The sequence below is a fragment of the Polyodon spathula genome, chromosome 19 (genome assembly GCF_017654505.1).
Source record: "Polyodon spathula isolate WHYD16114869_AA chromosome 19, ASM1765450v1, whole genome shotgun sequence".
Lineage (NCBI taxonomy): Eukaryota > Metazoa > Chordata > Actinopteri > Acipenseriformes > Polyodontidae > Polyodon > Polyodon spathula.
In genome coordinates this window covers 5870702-5892182 of record NC_054552.1, presented here as the reverse complement: position 1 = coordinate 5892182, position 21481 = coordinate 5870702, and the positions used below count along the sequence as shown (strand labels likewise).

The 21481-nt window shown below is 38.6% G+C and overlaps 2 protein-coding genes across 2 annotated transcripts in view; both read left to right on the top strand.

The window, feature by feature from the left end:
- The first annotated feature begins 256 nt into the window (after positions 1-256).
- Positions 257-9293, top strand: si:ch211-266k8.4 (carabin). Its single transcript, XM_041219262.1, has 9 exons — positions 257-492; positions 1338-1425; positions 1792-1899; positions 2443-2632; positions 3276-3401; positions 4238-4361; positions 4601-4670; positions 5878-5992; positions 9172-9293. Exons 1-9 carry the CDS (start codon positions 344-346, stop codon positions 9291-9293), a joined length of 1092 nt encoding a protein of 363 aa, XP_041075196.1. The 5' UTR covers positions 257-343.
- A 7079-nt stretch (positions 9294-16372) lies between these two features.
- Positions 16373-21481, top strand: part of LOC121294939 — a 126150-nt gene continuing 121041 nt past the window's right edge. The window contains exon 1 of the mRNA XM_041219161.1: positions 16373-16479. Within this exon, the coding sequence (XP_041075095.1) occupies positions 16434-16479 (46 nt within the window). The 5' untranslated portion in view covers positions 16373-16433. The remainder of the gene's footprint in view (positions 16480-21481) is intronic.

Here is a 21481-nt window from a genome sequence, read left to right as displayed (position 1 = left end):
ACACACACACACACACACAATGAATGTACAGCCAAAGTTCAATTTCATTGCCACGCCCAAATAATAAAAAAAACGAACCTGTTGAAGGAAGCTACGCCTTTATCTCAGCTGATTGGAGTTTGAGGTTTGAAGCGCGGCTTTCAATTTGTCCGAGTAGGTGCCAGTTAACAGAATATTGCAAAAGCATGAATGGCGTCTGATTTGAAATTAGGGTGTATATGTTTAGTATAAGTTACTTTTAAGATTGCTCTGTGTGTGTGTGTGTGTTTTAAATAATACAATTTACGTTGATTCCTCATCTCATTTAAAAAGGCAGCGAATCAGAGACTTTTTAAGATAAGTCATGTTCAGGAGACGATACAGTAGTACTGGTAGTGGTGGCAGAGGGTCCCGAAGGAAGAATTTATTTGCAGGATTCGATGAGTTTGGTTTTGCCATTTTTAAAACAAAATCACGGGAAGGGACAATGCAACAACGGTGCCATGAGTACAGGTAATACTATACAGAACATTAGGCTAAGGGTTCATTTTGTAATGGGGTAAAGTTTTACTCTTTGCATTGCTAGGGCTATACAGCTCTTTATGTTATATTAGTGGTCACATTTTTATTAACTTTCCTACAATGTTAACTGAATAATGCTGTTTTTAATGAATAATAATAATAATAATAATAATAATAATAATAATAATAATAATAATAATATTGCCATAAGTGTGCTTTCGTTTTTCATTTATTTGAGACTGAAAAGTCTGAGCATTCTACAGCTGGTCATATGACTTTTTTTTTTCTTTACCTGTACATTCTCGTAGTCTGTTCATACAGTATCACGTGTCACAGTAAAGCATACATATTCATTTTGTTTCTTTATGCACCTCCTACTCCATGATCCAACTTCAGTCTCAGGTATGGTGTGATGAAATTAAATGGACTGGTATTCAATTAGCAAAACGTCTGCACATAGACTGTATGTACTACACATGTGGTATGTGCCGAATTTAAATGGTATTATAATTTAGAGCTGCACCAACCGATTATTTTGGTTAATTAATTGGTTCGTGCTGCACTATTCAAATTATTTATATTTTTTGAGATGGTCATGCTGAATCATATTTCCAGTGTCCCTGGTTCACATAAATCCCAGTACTACTTGCTGCTGGTGGATAATGTGATTTGTATTCCTACCATGTAAAGTAGTATGACGAAGTCAATTTGACAATAGACAGTGCATTGGACAAGCTAGCAACAGTTCCTCAATCTAACCTGTTAACAGTGTTAATTTCTTTCAAAAATCAAGAATCTGAGACAAATACATGCCATTGGTTTCTTGTCTCTGACAGCTACCCTAAAGCAAACGATGGGAAGGTGAAGAAACTTTGTGAACTCCTCAGCAGCTGGGATGAAGCTGATGACACCTGCATAGTTAAGGTAGTTTACAGAGAAAGGCCCATTTTCATTTTCTGATTTCGGCCATAATATCAGCACATGGCTCTAGCTTGCTTCTCTTTTGAGGAAACTTTGTCAAGTGCAATATTGAAAAATAAACTGACAAGTTTCACTATCCAACAATAACACCAGAGATCTCAGTGATGGTGCACCTATAATTCACCCACATCTTAAGAACATTGTTTGGCCCTTCCTCATTGTATATTCTGAATTTTGTGCATAAATACTGAACAAGATTAATCAAAATCAGAAACCATTGTGTTAAGGAGCTTTGTCATTTTGAATAGAGCAGCCCATTTGGAAAATATATTTAAATTCTCACTCTTCTACTGCATTTTTTATGTTTAGGCGGCTTGTTTTGTCAGAACAGGGATTCCTCCTGAGTTGCGTGGCTGTGTATGGAAATGTCTCTTGGGTATTCACACACTTCAGGAAACCAGCCCTTTCATTTATCAGGTAAGAGAATAAATATCCTGACTATTCAAATTCTTTATACTGGATAAAAGGGCCTTCAAGAATGCTGGTGTGTGTCTAATGTTCAGAATTCACGTCAGAATCCGTGGTTCTTATCTAGGATTCATTCCAGCTCAAGTGGACCTGAAGAGGTATTTTTTCAACCTCTTTAGAATGTTTCTGTACCCCTTTGTTGTATGTAGTGAGCTGGAATGAGTCTTTGGCATGCAGCTCAGAAATTTTTAGGCTGAAGCTGGTGAGTGGGCTGTGCCCACATCTCCTGTAGAGAATGTGCAGTATTTTAAGAGGCAGCGGGATTATAAAATCTGTTGCCTTCTCACTTTGACTTTGCAGTGGTGCCGTGGAAAGTATTTCCAATTAAATGCCTCTACCTGACAAGTTCTACAGCTTTACAGAAAGTTTTCACAGCACCACAGTGAAGTCATTGATTTTAGTATACTCTTTTACAACCCGTAGTTTAACAATCCAACATCTAAAGCACAACAAAAGATATTGGTACATCATTTCACTGTCCTTTTTCAATAGGAATGCCTAAAGGGAATTCGAAGGCAGCTTGTTGACCTGGGTGTGAGTGAGTATGGGATTGGCTCTGCTATTGCCACTCTGAGTGAGGCAGAGAATGAGATGGAGTCCAAGAAGAACACTTCCCAATCTTCAGCCAGCTCTTCAGAGTTGGGCAATGTTGTCCTCTTCAGGCAAATAGCTCTTGATCTTCGTAAGCACCTTCTTGAAATACATATACTACACTGTCTGCCCCTTCATTTCCATCATTCTTGTTTGTTTCTTATTGGGTGAATATTTAACCAATCAATAATCCAGAACAGTTGGCCTTTTCCCAGCTGTGTCACTTAAATTGCACAAGCAGAGTTGAAGGTATACTGTTTTGACAGATTAAAATGATGGGTCTCTTTTTCATATTTTAATTAATTTACAGTCCAAGGGTTTAAAACTCACACTAGCCCTGCACTCATTCCTGGCTGTCAGAACTTTCATCGTTTCAATATGTTGTTGAAATGACCATTTGCCAGGAGTTTGAATAATCAGGTCCCTGGTTAATGGGCTCTGAATGGATCACACTTGTTGCTGCATGAATAAAGCAGATCTGAGTCAGTAGGCTTATTAATAGAAGATGGTCATGCAGCTGTAAGGGAGTCTCTTTTGCCTAGAATACACCCCTTCACCAATCTTTGCAGGAGACCTTGACCTTATAAACTTATTTTTTTTGTCATGCCAAAATAGCATAACCTTAAATGTCCATGTTTTGAATAAACAGAAAATGCAACACAAAGAGGGAGGATTGTTGAACAGTGTTATGTGCACCCTGTGAGTCAGTGTTCATTAATTCTGTTCTTTTGCAGAAAGGTCGTTTCCTACTCATCGCTCTTTAATGGGCGACGCCTCTGAAGCCATAGAAGGGCAAGCCAAGCTGTTCCGTGTCCTCCTAGCGTATGCAATATACAACCCCAGGATAGGCTACAGCCAAGGTTATTGTTTGATTGATGACTGCTGTGCAATTTAGGGAGTGTGCCAAGTAAAAGAACATACTGTCTCTCTGCATTTAGATTTATTTTGATAAAACCACTGAAAAATCATCTGAGTTTGTGCTTCTCCTTGCTAATATAGATCGTGCTCGCCCATAATTGTTTATTGAAGTATGCTAATTACAGCGTCCTTCTCTATTTAGCTTGCTAATTAAACATGCTGATCTAACCAATTCTTTGCTACATATGTTAATAGCAGGTAACTAGAACTAAAGAGCTGCTCTTGAACTCAGATCAAACACTTGCAGCGCATTTAGCATTCTCTATTATTAGATGAATATTTACATTTAAATTGTCAGCCCTTTGAAAAGAGAGTGAAAATACTGATGTGCAGTAGGGTTGCGGGATTACAGTTCAAAGGGTAAATTGAGTTTTCTTCCCACGTACGGAAAAATGAAAGCACCAGATTCATGTTTACAAAGAGAGTACGATATTATTTTAGCCCTTTGATGGTTCTATGCTAATTTGCTTTTGGCTCAAGAGAAAATCCTTGGCAGTGGACAAAGATGATGTGCCTTTGTTTACAGTACTGTTGGAGGCACTATAGAAAGAGTGTCACTTTAATCTTGAATGGCCACCAATTTATTAGAGGCCAGTTTCACAATTCTACCAAAAGAGGGCAGCAGTGTGTAAATAACAGATGCTGAATTTAGTTGTGAACGTTGCTCTTGGGGAAGACATTTAAAAGTTGTGCAGATCATACTCATTTAGAGGTGTAAATAATTGCAGGACATCCTCCCGGTTGACCTCAATTAAATGGGTCAGTTTTCTCTTGCCAGGAATGTCCTACATAGCTGCCATGCTCCTGATGAACCTGTCTGAAGAAGAGGCTTTCTGGGCTTTTGTTGCATTGCTGGAAAGACCTAACTACTTAGCAGGGCTATTTGATCATTCCTTGGATAAGTGAGTAGCCTTGTTACTTTCTCCAGCATTGTAACACCTACCCCGTGAATTCCTTTCAATGCAAGCCAGTAAAGCATGGGGAGAACTGGATATTCCTCACACGGGGAAAACGGAGAGAAAGTGGAAATGACAGCTTCATATTGCTGTTAATCTATAAGTGAATGTAATGGTCTGAAGCATTGTGTCCATCCTGGTTTGTGAGATTTAGATCTTTCTAATTTTTTTTTTTTTTTTCCCAGAATTCAGCACAATGCCAAAGTATTTAAACTGCTACTTAAACACAGAATGCCTCGACTTTGTCAGCATATTGTAAGTACTCTACCTATATTGAAGGAAAAGTGCATTCAGATTATCCTTGAATCCACTCAGCATATTGGATTGGTGCAATCACTTGTTTGATCCTCATCAGACCAAATTGTGACTTCATGCAGTGAATCTCATAGTATTTTTTACAGTAAATGGTGTTGACTCACTTGAAGTCAGGGATAATTGTTAAACCTAATAAAAACACTAATATGCTTTTTGGTTCCAGAACTAATAGGAAATAAACGGGTATTTTTTTTTTTTTTTTTTTTTTTTTTTAATCTTACTAACTTTTGCATGCACCAGATGGTGTGTGGAACACATCAGCAGTTATTGCATTTTACTTGTCCTGAACCTAAAATGTGAGCTCTGTATAGTGGGGCATAAAGATTTTCCTTGAACAACTTTGTTAGCTGCTAGTTATGCTGGTTTTGGAAGTAACCACAATGTCAAATAAGTGAAGCTCTAATTTACTCAATGCAGTTATTGTGAGGGATTTTTCAGATTAGAAATAGTATAGATATGAGACGTTTGGCCAACAAGTGTTTTATACAGTATAAAACATTTCTTATAGAACTTCAAATGAATACTGGTAGCTAGTGTGGTAACGGTAATGTGTTATCTCGCTCCACCCAGGTCCTCTCACTTCAAATCCCAACCCAGTCAGTCATTTTGGAAGTAGAGCTTATCAAAATGATGTCATGTTTTCCTGGGCTTTAGTTGAACACACCAGGGCAGAAAGAACAGTGCCTCTTTAATCCCTTTCTTGATCCATTCTGAAGAAACGGTAACCCCCATATATACACAGACACACGCACACAGACACACGCACACACAGACACACGCACACAGACACACACACACACACACATTCTGTTCTTCAAGAAGTCAAAATAGCAGTATTCCATATTATATCAACGGTTAGAAGAACACGCGCGCGCGCACACACACACACACACACACACACACAGCTTCTGTCCACACCCTAACTGTGATGTGTGAAATAGAAATCCAAAAGGTATAAAAACGTATTTCCATTTAGTAAAAATGTATGGGGGGGGGGGGGTGTTTACTGCATAAACAGGCACCATTATTTTAGATTGGTTAATTAAATGTATCTCATAGCTTTATATTATTAGTCAACAGTAAGTATTTATTAACACAATTACACCAGTCTCTAATGAGGTACTGGTTTCTTTATTTTAAACACTAGGAAGATCTTGGAGTAACAACATTGCATTTTGTCACGCCATGGTTCTTAACCCTATTCACTTCCCTTCCTTGCTGGGATACGGTGCTGGCTATATGGGACCATATCATTCTAAATGGTAAGGCAAACAAAATCTACCAATTTGTGCACACAGGTTTCGTGAGAAATTAATTTGCATTTCTATTGATAACACTGTTTCTGCCTACTGTGTAGACCTTTTGTAGCACTATTGTAAGTTCTCTTTAGAGGGGAAACAAAATCTCAAAAGTTACTAAGATGTTAAAAACTGTGATGCATCCAAAAAGTAAAAATAAATATCAGTAGGGAGTGTACAAGTTCAGCCCTACATAAAGAAGTCAAGCAGCCACCTTGCTATTAATCAAATGAGATGGAATGCTTTAAATATTTTGAATTGTATTCAGGCACAAGAACATTTATCATGCAGTTGCAGTCCACCCTGATGGGTGCAGGCTTGGCTTCAACACTAATAAGCTGTGTTGCAGTTCCAGCAGCCTGGATGTTAATTTCTTAAAGGCCTGACCTCTGTGACAATGAGGCGCTTCTCCTCTTGACCTGGGAGAAGTGTAGAATTTTGCAGGTTGGAGAGGGGCTTGCAGCTTGCATTTCTGGGGGGGGGGGGGGTAAGCAAGCACTCAAAGTTCTTGAAATATTCATGCTTTCAGGCTCCTTTACCTGCATGATATCTAGAGCGGATGGGTAAGCGACATTAAGTGGATAATCAACACAGAGAGCATGTTCAAATGTGAAATGATGTGGCAGGATCCAGAACATCTGTGCCAAGCAGAAGCTGTTCCACTTCAAAATGTATCGCCCCATAGAAACATTAACTTTAAAAATTAACATTAACTTTATATGCTCTGTTACACAAACCAAGAAACTTAGGTTCTAAAGAATACAAAACTTTCAACTTTCCTCCACTTGCCAGTCAGTTAGAGAACAGGCACTACCACATGCTTCACCTACCACTGTAAATGTTTTTCTTTTTGCAATGTTATTTAAGTTATCTGCTATGCTTACTAAAGATTTTAGTTTATGTATAGGAATTTAAACATTCCTATACATGAAACTGTAACAGTGTTCTCACTCTGGCTGCTCTTTCACTGCTGCTTAATGCCACAGTACCTGTTGGAAGCCTTAGACCTCTAATAAATGCACTCAAATCAATGGCTACCTTCTAAGGTGATTTATGCTTAAAGAGACTCATAGGAAGTTCTTGTGAAAAACCTGGAAAAGGACTGATTTGGGGCTCCTTCCACAAAGGGCCTTTAGATATTTATCTGCACCAGACAATGAAACACATGCCATGCTTGTCACACATCAGTGACTGAATCATTCCGATAGTGTTTTTCATTTTCTATCAATCATCTGTCTCTTATTGATTTGGGGACTGCCAGAATGTCTTTGTGGTCTGCCTCCAATTGTATGGGGGGGGGGGGGGGGGGGGGTTGGGGGTGCTACACATTCGGCTTCCCACTCACAGCAACCTTGGGAAGCCTAAGAAAAGCTGAAAGAGAGGAAGTGGCAAAACCTTCTTAGGTGTCATTACTCTGATCAATAATTTTAGAATGAGGTAGTACGTTTTTCTTTTAAATTTTGTTATCACTACCTATTTCTTATGATTTGAGTGTTTAAAATTACAGATTTATAGAAGCCATTATAGAAGTTCTGTATTGCACAATACTGCAAAATGACTAATCTCATCCAGATTATCTAGGTCAGCAGACTCAATGACCATGGTCTAACCGTTGGTAACTAGCCTGCATGATGAGGCAGGTGGTCAGGTGAAAAATCTGAAACATTTTTAGGTCTGGATTTCGAATGCACATTAGAGGGGCGAATGCACATAGTAAATGTGTTCTTCAGGTTAGAACATCAATTAAGAAGGTCTTCTGGTCTAATTTGTTTGTTCGAGTTAAGTCTAAGAACAGTAACATGCCATTTCCCAGGTTCCAATGAGGAAGATGTTCTATTCTTAACTCAGGTCTACTATAGGGTAGCTATTGCAACACAGTCTAAGTGTTACAGCTGTTTAGTCTGTGTTTAGTCTGTAGTGCCAGACCACTCTGCAAACCTTGCTGTTAATGATGCAGAAATAGCTTGGCCCCAGGATTTTGAATGCTCCCTGCAGGCCCTGTGGTCGGGCTGTAACAGCTGAAGAATTGGATTTAAAACCCTTTCTAAGTGCTCTTGCTAAACTCCCTTACTACTGGCCTTTGTCCTGTTTAAGGAACAATGGTTCCTTTGGTTGATGTATCTGTAATGCCTCACTGGTTTCATACAGACCACTCCTGGGTGGCAAATTTTATAAAGAAAAAAAAATCCCTGTAAGGTTTAAAAATCTTTAAAAGCTGAAACGGCTAAGCAAGTGCAATGAAAACACAGAAATGTTGTTAGCCGAGATAATTCCTCGGAAAAAAGAAACGCTGGGACATGGGACATGTAACGCTAAACTGTTGGGAACGATTGTAGATTAAAAAATGGACTGGCTTCGTTTCAGTGTTATTGTAGGTCGATGTGGTAGCAAATATAGCCTAACGTAAAACTTTCTGTACTAAATCAACTGATCATTTTTCCTGAAATGGATTTCCTTTAGGGCTTTTTGGTGGAGAGACTTATTTTTAGTCCTAATCGGGACACAGATGATTAGTCAGCTGGACACAAACATCTGTTGAAAAAATGGGTACCATGGAGTCTACAGAGGCACTGGATTCCAGGGTGATTTTGATCACCTTGACCAAAGAGTTTATAAAGGATGACACATTTTTATGCTCTTTTGAAACTGGTAACGCATGAATGGAAATAAGACTCCTATTGCATAGCAGTTTAGCCTATTCCAGGTTTTACTTGACTAGCCACAGCCTATAGGTAAAAAGCTCAGGTGTCTTATTAAACTTGCAGTAAACCAGGAATGGATCAGGGTGCTATGCAATGGGAGTCTTATTTCCATCCCTGTAATGAATTGTATTTTAAGAATTCTGTATTTGAACTTTTAATTTTCAAGACGTGTTGAAAAATCAGAGTTACAGCAAAACATACACCTTTTAAAGACACACATATCCTCTAATATCAAGGAAACAAGTCCAAAATTCACAGGGCATGCACTATTCTGACTTATACTTTATTTCACCTGAAGAAGTTAACAAGGCTAAAACTGTGGAGAATTTCTTGTAGTTTGGTGTTACAATAAAATAACCCACTGTTGTGACATTGATTAACCATTCATTCACAAAGCAGTTGCGTAGTTATTTCTGAATGCCATCACTTTTGCTTCCCCAGGCATTGTGGTTGTTTTCACCGCAGGGCTGTGTATTTTACAGCTGCTTGAGTCGCGACTGCTGGAAATGTCGGACATGTCTCTCCTCCTGCCCACGCTGCTCAGGGTGCCCGTTGATGTGTAAGTCTTCATTTATTTAGCTTCCTGTATACAACATGAATAATGTATGAATAAGGCTTTTGTTGGGCATATAGCCATGAAAGTAGCAAGCTGAGGAAGGAGGAGTTAGTGAAAGTGTGCACTGCAGCTCGTAATCAGGTGAGGGTTTGATAAACAAATCCTTATTTCACTTTATCGCGGAATGTGAACTCGGTTCACCAAGCAGGTATGCCTCAGATGTGAACGGAAACAAAAAAAAGTTGTGCTACTCCTTATTAGAGGCCCAGTAAAGGTAATATAATTGCATTACAGTCTCATGTCTTTCTGCATGCCACTGTGTACAGTTATATTTTGCATACCAATTTGAAAATGATGATCCATTCTATCAGTTTGCTAATGCATCTATTTGGTTCCACCACAAAGGTTCTCTGAACAAGGTTGGATGGTGCATAATGCGGTGGAGTAATTTATGTAGTACACTCTGAACATGTCGGAACCTATCAATCAAATGAAATAGTTTATCTATCAAATACACAATTATAATAATACATGTTGTCATTTGTTAAATGATGAAAGCAAGCTTTGAGCAAGTTGCTATTTTAACAGGCATTTTAAACTGTTATCGTTTTAATTGGGATGCAGTGTAAAGGGTTTGGTGTATTATTCCTGTAAAGTAAGGTGTTGAGTGAATGGACCTTTTTACATTACAATTGAACCCACATTAGAACAGGTACTTTGACACCATTGACTGGGTTTGTTGTCAGGTGAAAAAGGGTTGTAATTTAAACTGCAGCCTGTAGTGAAAAGCTTTGTCTAAACTGAAACTGAGTATCACAAGCATCAGCTCAATCCTTAAGCTGGCACAAGATGGCATTTTTTGTTTATTCCAAACTGTTTCCTAGGTAGCCTTCAGACACAATGAGGGTTGTGTTGGCACTAAAATTGTTCTGTTCTGAAAATGTTTTTGTTTTCTACAGCCCATTGTATATTGAATTAGCATTCAAAGATATGACTTTTACTTTATTGTACTATATATATATATATATATATATATATATATATATATATGCTTTTATGTTTAATGTGGCATTTGAACAGCTTTGCTGCTAATTATTATTGTCTTCTGTCTTATACGTTTCCTGCTATAAATCTAAAAATGTTGGCTTTTCAGTTGAGTAAAAGTTGACAGAAGACACGGTTGCACTGACATGTCCATGTTACTTAATCTTGTTTTGTGTTGAGGGCCTTTATAAACCTGTGGTTTTGGTAGTGGGTGGGGATGTTGCTATGGGGACAGTGCCATGCTCCCTTTTCATAGGCCTTGCCCTTAGGTTGCTTATAAAGCTATACATGAGAGGCCGCTTTGCTTTCACTGATTAGGCCCCTGTTCACCTTTCTGCTCTACTGAGCACAATTTCATGACTTCACAGCCCAAGAATTAAGAACTGTGCACAAAAGCAGCTTTTCCACTAAAGAAATGAAATGACTATTCGTGTACAATGACCCACTTTCCTGACTCCTCTTCTATTCACCACCTATTATCCAACATTTTACAGTCTCCGGTCGCCTGCTTTTTAAATGCAGCATAATGCAGGAAAATTACATTCACCCTTTCTTAATGACCTGTAATCACAAATTGCTGGGCTTACTTGACTACACTAGCCGCAAAGATCTTTGAAATTGTTGAAAACAGTAAATCTCTCTTTTGAACTTCTGTTGATTTTACAGGCACACCAAGCAGAATGTAAAAAGCTTTTTAGGTTGAGCGTCTCAAAGAGCACAGATAAAGGGTAATGGGGAATTTTTAGAGAATGTTACGTATATTTAGAGCAGTTACCATTTGGCGTAGTTTTTGGTAGGAATTAACTACAAACCAAGAAACAAACGATACTTGACAGAAGAAGAAGGAGATTAGTGATAATACTACAAGTGCTATACTTGCATGTTTTTACAAAATAAGCATAAAGGCCATTGAGGCTGTTTTTTTACTCATCAGTTTAAGCGAACAGTAGCAGCAAAGCAGGGTTTGACTTCATTGTTGGGATATGCATTCCTGTAAATGAGTCACTGAATGCTTATAACATAAAGGCTTTATAATGCCGATAGCTTCAGGCAAAGGGGTAGTCAGGTGCACTCAATAAGGGTACTTATCACCTTTTATGTTGTCAGGATTTGATTGAGTCACCAGGCTGACTAGGTGTAGCTATTTGAGTGCATTCTATATTCCTGTACATTTATATTGAGGAATAAACCATATGTAACGACACTGAAGAAACTACACAGAAGAATGATTTCATTGCTCCTTTGTGCAACTCTTACAAGTTTTTATGCCTTTCCACTTGCTTCGAAATACCCTGTGGGCTTTCAAAAGGGCACATTTGTTTTAGTTTGCTGCAGATGTTTAAGGACTCTGAAATATCAAAAGTGTTCAAAAGTAGAATAAAGCCTTAATGGTAAGTTAATTTGCCTAATGTTGCTGACCTGTGATTGGTTTAGAAAGGCAGCGGGGCCCTCGGGCTGTCTGGACTTCACGGTGTGTTGTGATGTCAGCTATAACCACAGACACTAACGAGCAGCTTCGTGGAAGTGCAGAGTGCCCATATGTTACAATCACATACAGCAGTCATGTAGAAACGCACAAATATTGAGCAGCAAATGATATCTGGCTGTTTAGAAACCCTATCCACGAGTAAAGCTGTTGAGTCTGTTTGCATTTCAATAAAATATTCTACATGACAGTCTGGTTCTGGATAGTGATTAAGATCATAGCAGCTTGCTTTTTATTCCCAATTTCACCCACTTTGAATGTATAACAGTAGCTAAAACATTTGCCAGTCAAACTTCTAGTCTAGTTTACTCTTTATGCAAGATGAACTATGCCTTTAAGTTTAAAAAAATAGTTATTGCACATCGAGAACAGAAGGTCGTGCTGCTGAACTCCCTAAAGTGGGGAGAGGATTGACGATGACTGAAAAGAAATCTGTTAAGTTTGCGTATTATAAACAAAAAAAACTAGACTACTGACGTCTCATTCCTTCACTCCCCGCTGGAAAACTGAAGATAAAGATAAGCTTCTGGCCCCTGCTTCTATTCTTTTGTGTGCTTTTGTGCCTATCTTTAGATATCAGAATAAAACAATCACGCAAGCAAGTTTGGATGTTTGTAATAATCCCATCCCTTGTGAAATGTCATGTATTCTAATGAATTGGTTAGCTATGTTACAATTCCTAATCTCCCTGTGGGGCACTGCACATGGTCTATATGTATCTGGATTAGGAGATACCATTGTAGCTATTCATCCCTGATAGTGTATCAAAAATCCAACAGACATGATTAGGAACACAGTCTGTTTAATCCATGATTCCCAAAGGCAGTGCTAGCCTGCGCAGCTCTCCTGTGCCTCTCAATTGTTTTTCAGATACAGAAGGGTTAGTGTCAAGGCTTTAGGCTATTGGTGACAGACTAACCCTCCCTGCCACCTGCCCTGTGACAGGTTTCATATCTAATCCAATATGTGTTGGACAAGAGGAGAAGTCAAGCGCTATTGCACAATAAGATGCTTAAGTACATTTATTTTTCATCCATATGGTCATTTTTCTGCACACAAGTGTGGCCTTTCAGAGGTTGTCAGCTCTGGCAATTGTTTGAAATTGACAAGTAGCCGCGGCTTGACGGGCTGATGTGCAAGGCTCTATAAAGAAGTGAGAAGACCAGCACATCACAGGTTAATCCTGTTTAAACTGCCTGCTGTAACCAGGGCATTCTGGCCACCTCACATTCTATTCATTTTTTAAAAGACATGTGTATTTTTTTTTTTATGTGCGATCATTTGAACACTAACTAACTATACAGAATTAATAAAGAAACAAAATACTTTCAGTATCTTGTACTGGAAATAATGTCATTGTGGTCTGTGTTGAGTGGCGATATCTTTCCTAGACTATGATAGCACTCTGCTGTGTTGTGTGGGGTTATCTCCACTAGTCTTCTGTATACAGGTCTGCAGTGTTAAGAGTTCAGGACCCTTGCTGTTATGTCTCTGCCAATGCTTGGCACCACCACAATGTTATTTAAAAGCAATTTTATTTGAAAGCAAGATTTATTTATTTTTCTTCTGATTTATATGAGGAGGAAAAAACCTTGCATGGCTCCCAAGCACGTTTACTTAAATATTTTAACAGCGTGTAGGCTGATAAAGTACATGGACAGGATCCCTACATCTGTGAATTACTACCATCGTGGCTGTTAATCTGAAGTGGGAAAAAGATTTAGAAAACATTTATATGGGATGAAACCATAAGGAAATATAAAAGTACTGTATCATTTGTTTACAGTCCCCCCCCCCCCCCCCCCCCCCCCCCGCTTATTTATTCTATAAAACTAAACAATGTACAGTAGAAGTCATTTTGGACGCTGCATTGTGAACCATTATTCTTGTCTTTTCAGTGTTTACAATGCAGCTAATATTATGATTTTTATTTGTGCTTGTTATGATGTTTAAACTTCCAGCAGAAAACATATACATACAGTACAAACAAGTGTTTGTTTGTTTTTTTTGTTTTTTAATTAACTTTAAATGAAATCGAGTAGAAGTTGTTGAGGATAGATTGTTTTTAACTTTCAAAATCACAGCTTTTATTATTATTATTTGTTAAGCCCCTGTATACTCTTGTAAATAAGATGATTCATCTCATTGTGTGTTTTGGGTTTTTTTTTTACGCAGGTTAAATCATTTAAATAATAAAAGTATAAATAAAACATGCTGTTTCTTTCTCATTGAATTCAGAATTGTATTCTGATTTGTGAAGTGGAAACTGGGGAAGGATGGACAAGCATTTTATCTGGCCTGTTTTGTTTTTTCACCAAGTCAAACTTGACAATGAAACGAGTGATTCCCAGATAAATATCTACCATCAATAAAAGTGAATGTCAGGAAGTGTTGTAAAACAAGGAGAGCAGCTGGTGAGAACATCATGTCTGTTTTTAATAGAAGGGCCACAGTCCAACACCGTGAAATCCAACTCAAATTGTAAAAGTACTAGGAACTTAGAATAAAGTGCTTAATATTGTAAGCCATGGTTAAAACTAGTGCCGTCCTTACAGTTTTGAGCGTTTGGAGTTTAGGATTGAGCCATAGTTACTGTAGAAGACAGTGCAGGTACAGTACATGGCATGGGATAAGGACTGCTTGTCACAAATGTTCATAATCCTTGCATCTGTTTCATTTGCCTTCCCACTTGTGTCTCCTTATGAAACGGTCCTAAAATACAACAGCCAAAGAAAGGTCCCTGACTACAGACTGCTTGTGCCTGACGCTGGTTTCCTGTTGTAGGCAGATTTAAGGGGTGATTTTCTTGGTCCCGGGTCGAGCTTTTTGAAGTGTCTTTTGAGGCAGCCTGAATGAATGTGAAAGCTCTGTGAGTTCCCTATCCAATTGGAGTGTGAAGTGGCTGGTAAAAGCAATGCAAGTCACGGATCTGCTTGCAGAACTTGGAGTAAATGTCACCCCTTCATGCCTGTGCTGGGCCCCACATTTACTGAGCTCCAACTCCCCCAGCAGGAGTCAATCGTTTCTGAAGGTAAACCGATTCATGAATTGATTAAAGGATGAAAAGCAACTTGGAACAATGGAAGGGTCAGATTTATCAACCAAATTTATAAAACCCGGCATTACTACTGGTTGATGCTTTAGAGAACGTTTTATTCTGCTCTTTCAATATTTTTTCTGCACCACAGTGAAGGGGTCACCTCGTGTGAGTGTATGTTGAATACGACGAGTAACAGTACAGCCTTTCATTCAAGTGACGTGAAGAAGGCTCTATTATTTCACACATAGTTAGAGGTGGGCTTTATTTAGAAATGAAAAAGGGATACCCTTTTTATTTTAATATGTGTTTAACCTGGCTTGGAATATATCTATGCAGGTGATGCTCAGAGAGGGCGCCTTTCTGCTGCATTGTGTGGTACAAGTTGAAAGGAAACAGTGCTGGTGGTGAACTGGAGAAGGCTCACCCTGTGATTCCCAAGTTTGCTTCACTGGGAACATTGACCATTTTCAGTAAAGCCTAATTTAATATACAGTAGCTCCATGCTGATATAAAGCATTTCACATGGTTTTGTAAGTGAAAGAAAATGGTGTTTTACCACTGCATTCACTGCATAAAACATTTATTGTGTTTTTTTTTTTTTTTTTTTTTTTTTAAAAGCCTGGTTTTGTAGGGAAGATCACTTTAACTTGTTTGATATCTTTTAATAACAATTAGTCACAATGTTAATCCGCATTGAATGCTGTTTATTTTAACTTTTGTTTGACAAAAAATATTGTATGTAGTGTCATTTTGTTGATCTTTATGTAGACTATTCTAAACCTGTAATATTTGTATTAAATGCTGTAAGGTACGTAAAGAATCGAAGATGTGAGAAGTGTCTTTTTTGTTTTTTAAAGAAGTAATGTACTTAAACAACCTTTGAGTAGAAGTCTTTATCAATGTCTTCAAGAATTGTGTTTCAGAATTCTCTGTTTCTTTATAGTACTTCTTAAGATTGAGTTTAAAGATATGGATGATGATGTTTCTGTTTTCACAGAGTTTGTAATCCTTTTGTAAAATGGGGCCCTTTTTGTGTAGATTAGAGCAAGGGTATATTCCCTTTGCTTGATCAGAGAAGAGGGTTAACTTCAGAAACTATACTATAGAAAGAGGCAGGGATTCAAGTTCAAACGTGAAAACTTGTGAAGAAAATATGACATGTTTACAAAGTAAGAGAGATAAATAGTCCAGTTAGAGTTCCTAGAAAAGCAGCTATAAACATGTCTTTTAATAACGAACATGGTTATGAATGATGGGTGGGTGGGTGAAGGGGCAACGCCAGCAAGCGGCTTATTTAATAGGTTTCAGTTATCAATGTGTGTTTAGCAAACAAGCGAGTTTTGTCTCCATTTCCTTTATTTCTTTGCTCAGGGTGGACTGAGTTTCAAAGTATGCTCTTATGTGTTCATTGTATCTGAGATTTGTGGTTTTAATGTTTACAGCTTCTCTCTTGCATAGCTATTCCTCCCCATAATGTGATAAACATTGTTTTCTATTTTGATCTCCCTAGATCCAGACACAGTGTTTTGGTTCCAGCACTGTGGAGGAGTGAAGTGCACAGGTGGGAGATTGATTGCATGCAAAGCGTGGTTCTAGAAGAGGAGGGAGAAGAACCTATCCCAGGTACAAACCTAGTGCTTCAAACACTCTGGTACTGAACATCCAATTAGCCAAGCTTCACACTGATGCACAGGCATTGGAGCACAAAAGATGGTCTGTAACAGAGGAAGGCCTGGCTAGAGATTTAGACCTGATGGGGAGCAGTATCATGGAGGGAGGAAAGGTCTACGAGGGTCTGGTTTTAAGAGGCACAGAGGAGAAGGTATTAAATGAGTACTGTACTGGTATTGTACTGGTATTAATATTATAGTTGAAAGGTGCTGCTTAACATTCAGTCTCTCATTCATTTTCATAATTTAGAAAATATACCAAACTATGACAATCTGAGACATGCTGGATTGCTAGATATATTTTGTTTTTTAAACAGCCCCCATTAGACCCCCATTAATATATGCAAGTTCAGTTTTTTTTTTAATAAATAATAATTGTATTATTGGCATTGTCAAAACCAAACCTGCTTGTCTTCCAGTGTGTTGAGAAGACTTGCTTGCTGTGCACACAACTGTCATTGTCAATGTCATCATATTGTAGCCAGTGTTTATGCATAAGCTCACAATGTCGGTCAAAAAGTAGGATTATGTCCTGAATAGCAGCTCCTGGAGAGAGAGATGAATCCTCTTTTTTACATTTCATGTTTTGAATGTAAATCACACTAATAGAAAACAGGAAGTAATGATGAGAAGGACAGTAAAAGATGACCTTGTTATTGAAATCATTTAGGTTTTTTATTTGAATATTTAAGCACAGAAATATATATCTGGCAGTAAATAAGATGTTGGTAACCAGAGAACGTATTGTTAAGTGGGTCAAGTGTCTAAGTATGGCAGTTGTAATATAAAGCTGCTGCTCAAGGCTACAACCTCAAAGAAGGGCTGTGTTAGCTCCATCTTCTCCCTACACACCCAGTCCACACAGGCGATCTGGGCACTGCAAACCCAGTTGCCAAAAAGTGTATCATTTTCACCGTTCACTGCAACCCTAAGAAAGAAAACTACTTGTTGTCAACCATACTAAATAATGCTTACTGTGCCGAGCTCTTTGTAGTTAGTTACCGCTCGCTTTTACTTGTGCCAGTTATAAACCAATAACTCTTTGCTGAATATGCTTGCCCACTGTAGTGCAGGTTATAGTGAAAGATCTATTTATTTGGCTCCAGCTAGTGTTTTTAACATGTCTGGACAGGTAGACTATGAGAAGACAATGTGCAGTGCTGGCGTTGCATCATTTCTCTAATGTTACATTCAGAGCTGAATGCCCTATAGACTGCAGCACAACCTCTTTCCTGTGTAAATTAGAAAACATTTTGTTCAGTAAGATTTAGACAAGCAGTCAATAGACTTGAGCCCCTGGTATCTGAGGTACAAAGATATAATTTCACCAATTCTGCTGTTCAGCATCTGTTTAGTGTTGAGCACATACAATACTGCTGTTCTTATTCAATACCACAGCGTATTTGGTGTTCGCTGGCTAAGATGGTATCTCAGGCAGTTGTTTGTTCTTTTAGCTGTAGGCTCTGTAACCGACTACAAAGATAATTAGAGCCACTGATCTGCCGTTTACAAAATAGGCAGAAACATTCAACTGTTTACAGTCTTTATATCAATACAAAAAAGGCAAAGACCTAAATGTTTATCTAGTGTTGGTTATTGAAAGTTGCATGTCTCATAGGCAAATATAACCATTTATTTACTCAACTGTTTTGGCTTTAGGTTACAGTGATGCATGGATCAAGTATGTTAGAAAGTTTGGCAATGTGATCATATTTTAGCCACACATGAACCAGTAGTCATTACCTTTTGCGTTCTATCACAGGATCGCCAAGCTAGTTTGTATGTCTTTTACTCGCATTCCGGAGTTGGGAGGCCTATAACATTTGTAGCGCCTTTGGTGAGACAGGTTATTGAACAGGAATTTCTTAAAAGATTTTAGCCAGTTATGCAAAGTGAGTGTGGGGGGCATACCTCATTACTCTGAAAGGTAACCTAGCAGGGAATGCATTTAAAATGTTTGAGAGGTTTTGGGTTTACCTGGTGGTGCTTATTAGTAAGACATCTAGCAGTCGCATTCTAAAAATAAGCTGTCTGTCTGACATGAGTAATAGACAGTCAGACAAGGAGAAGTTCCCACAGGCAGTCCTGCTATCTGGGCGGCGGGGCTGCTGGTATTTGGTGTTTGGACTGCCATCCTTTTCTCGTCTTGCCTGGTGAGTCAGCTGCTAAATTATCTGGTCTTGCTATTCCCTAAGAGGGAAAAGTCTTCAAGAATAAATCAAAGCCTGTTAAGCGACTATAGCCCAGGCTGACTAACCTGAACTTGTTAGCCATCCAAGACACCTGGACACCTGCCACAGGGAGTCCTCGCTTAACACTGTTGTGGAGATTTTTCTGAAAATCACAAAAAAAAACTTCTGCACCCTAGCACGTGTCACACTTTAGAATTTTAAAGAGTCTTGCGAGAACAATATCAAATTGGGGGATATCAAAGTTTGGGCGTTCTTTAGTACAAAATATGAGCATAGAAGGAGGAATCTGTCTATCTGTTTGTCACACATTTTAGGGTGGGTGTAGCTGAAGGTCATGGTACTACTTTTTCATTATACCGATAGCTCTAGTGTTGTATGCTGCTAACACACTTGTTTTATTATGAAGCATTTTTGTGCTCTAGAGACCATTTATTCTTAGAACAAGGATAGAGCAAACTATGGCAATGTGAGCTTCCCTGCTTCTCCCTGTAAACAGACATGATGCCTGTCCTTGGTAAGAGGCTTGTGTAGTTACTCACTAGTTAGTAAAGTTTGTAAACACTTAGTGACGCACATAGAGAAGGGATGGCATTCACTAAAAAAATAAAAGAAATAAAGAAATAAACTGCTGTGCAGTCACTCTTCTAGTTTATGCCCAAGGTATTAGTGCCAGGCATCCCTACCCTTTGAATTATAAATTTTAAGCCGACGGGATCAGAGGGCAGGCAGTGTTTGTCCTTGTATTTGTAGCCTCACTGCACACCGGGGTGGTACGTGAGTCACAGCTCACTGTCTTGGCTGGGGAGCAGCTTCCAGGAAAGTCCTGAACTGGGGCTCAAACACTGTGAGCTGGGATATCGTACTCCAGAGCTCTTACTACATGGCTGTCCGCCCACAGAGGACACTTCCTCTCCACTGGGCCTTTTTTGACTGTGGATTGATGGATGATTAAATTGTCCTCATTGGGTGGTTGGTTTCCTCCTTTTACCTGTGGAGGAGGATCGTTCTAATGTGGGAGGGCAGTTGAAATGAGGGAGCAGGGAGCAACCCCATTGCTCAAAATTCACATTACCACGGATCATGTTACTTTTTTTTAGAAATCATACTGTCTAACTTGACAATACCCAGTTTTAAAATAAAAACAACAAATCACTTCCTTGCATCAGAGCACTGGAATTGCCTACTACTGTACGTCATTGTGTTTCATTTACAAAACGGTTTCAAGTTTGGGTTGAGAAATTGTGTTCCAACTTTAAGATCGGGTCTTATGGGCTTATGTTTCTTAAAACACTGCAAAGCTCAACTCAGTCAAGTTAACGCGTCAGTCGTGACACACAGTTGTATATTTTAATAAATCAATCGTTCAGCATTTAGTTCTGCTGGTGGATGCTCTTATTGCTAAAATGTGGAGAAAAGTTCTATGCAGAAAACAAAATCTCAATGCACATTGAGACGGTGGAGCGAAGTTTAATAACACTATGTCTGCTAATAAATAAATTCTGTTTTTAGACTGTTTCAGTGCATTATAAGTGCTGTCATCTTTGGAGGTCTGTAGCGTTGAAAGGGTTAATTTCATGCTACATTTCTAATGTTGTTCATTGAAGCTGGTCTCTTACGGTAATTATAGTGAATGTTAGAGACTATGATGGCACAGGAGCCTAAAGGAATTCTGTGCTCTAAACTTGTCGGAAGGTGACACAAAAATGCTAACAAATATGATATCCTAATGCATCAGTAATGCTGTCAGTGACTGTCGTTTGAATATCAGTCAGTTGTGGCATTAAGGGGTGTGTCTCGTGTTGTAAATGCAAATTATGCATTCTTGTACATACAACTTAAGCATCTTGCTGTATAGTCCACGCCTCGTTTAAGACTAAAGTGATATTTGTAGATGCAGAAGATACATTTTGAAGCCCGACACAGCTATTGTAAGGATTTTAAGGATTGGTCTCTTTTGAAGAAATCTGGTTTGGGAAGCTTGTGAATCAGATGAGTAAGGAAAGACACAACAGCGTGTACTCCCATGACGAGTCTCTGCATTTTATTTTTTCTTTTAGCAGAGCAGACAAACTAATTGGCTTAGCTGCCTCTATGTGTCTGTGTGATGAGCACAGTCTCATGGTTGCATCAATAAAAAGGATTTAAACATGAGGTAACGAGCAGTATGCCTTTACCGCTGATTAATGCCTTTACCCAGTATTTGTTATCTTTTGGCGCTCATCTTGTATCCATGAAAAGCCATTCTTAATGTTTCTTGACCGAGATGCTCTGGCTGAAGTCTTCCTTTGGTGAAAGAGAAGACCACGCTCTTGTTGAGTTTGGAAATAGAACTTTAAAATCCCAAATTCTAGTACACAGGCTTTCAAAATGAAGGGATAGTGCAAACGTTGATGTTGGAGTACACAATTGACAAACCGTGTTTGAAGAGGCTGCATTGGGGAAATTAATACCACTTTACCAGCTCCTGAGGTATTACAGGATAAGGAAGCCTGGTTAAGTCCCCTCTATGGTTAATACAAAAAATATATCCTTTTGCAGTATGCTAAATATGTTGTAAAAGTGCGTCACCCCAACATCATACACATGTTAATGTGTGGAGAAGGATTTGCCGCTGTCCTTGTATAGAACTTTTGTTATTTGGTACTTTTTAAAATAAGCAACTGTGATAACAATAGCTGATAGGGTTTGGCATTGCTTTATGCAATGTTATCATTCAATTCCAGCACACAGTTATGTGTTGCTGTTTAGTAAGTTGGTAGTGAA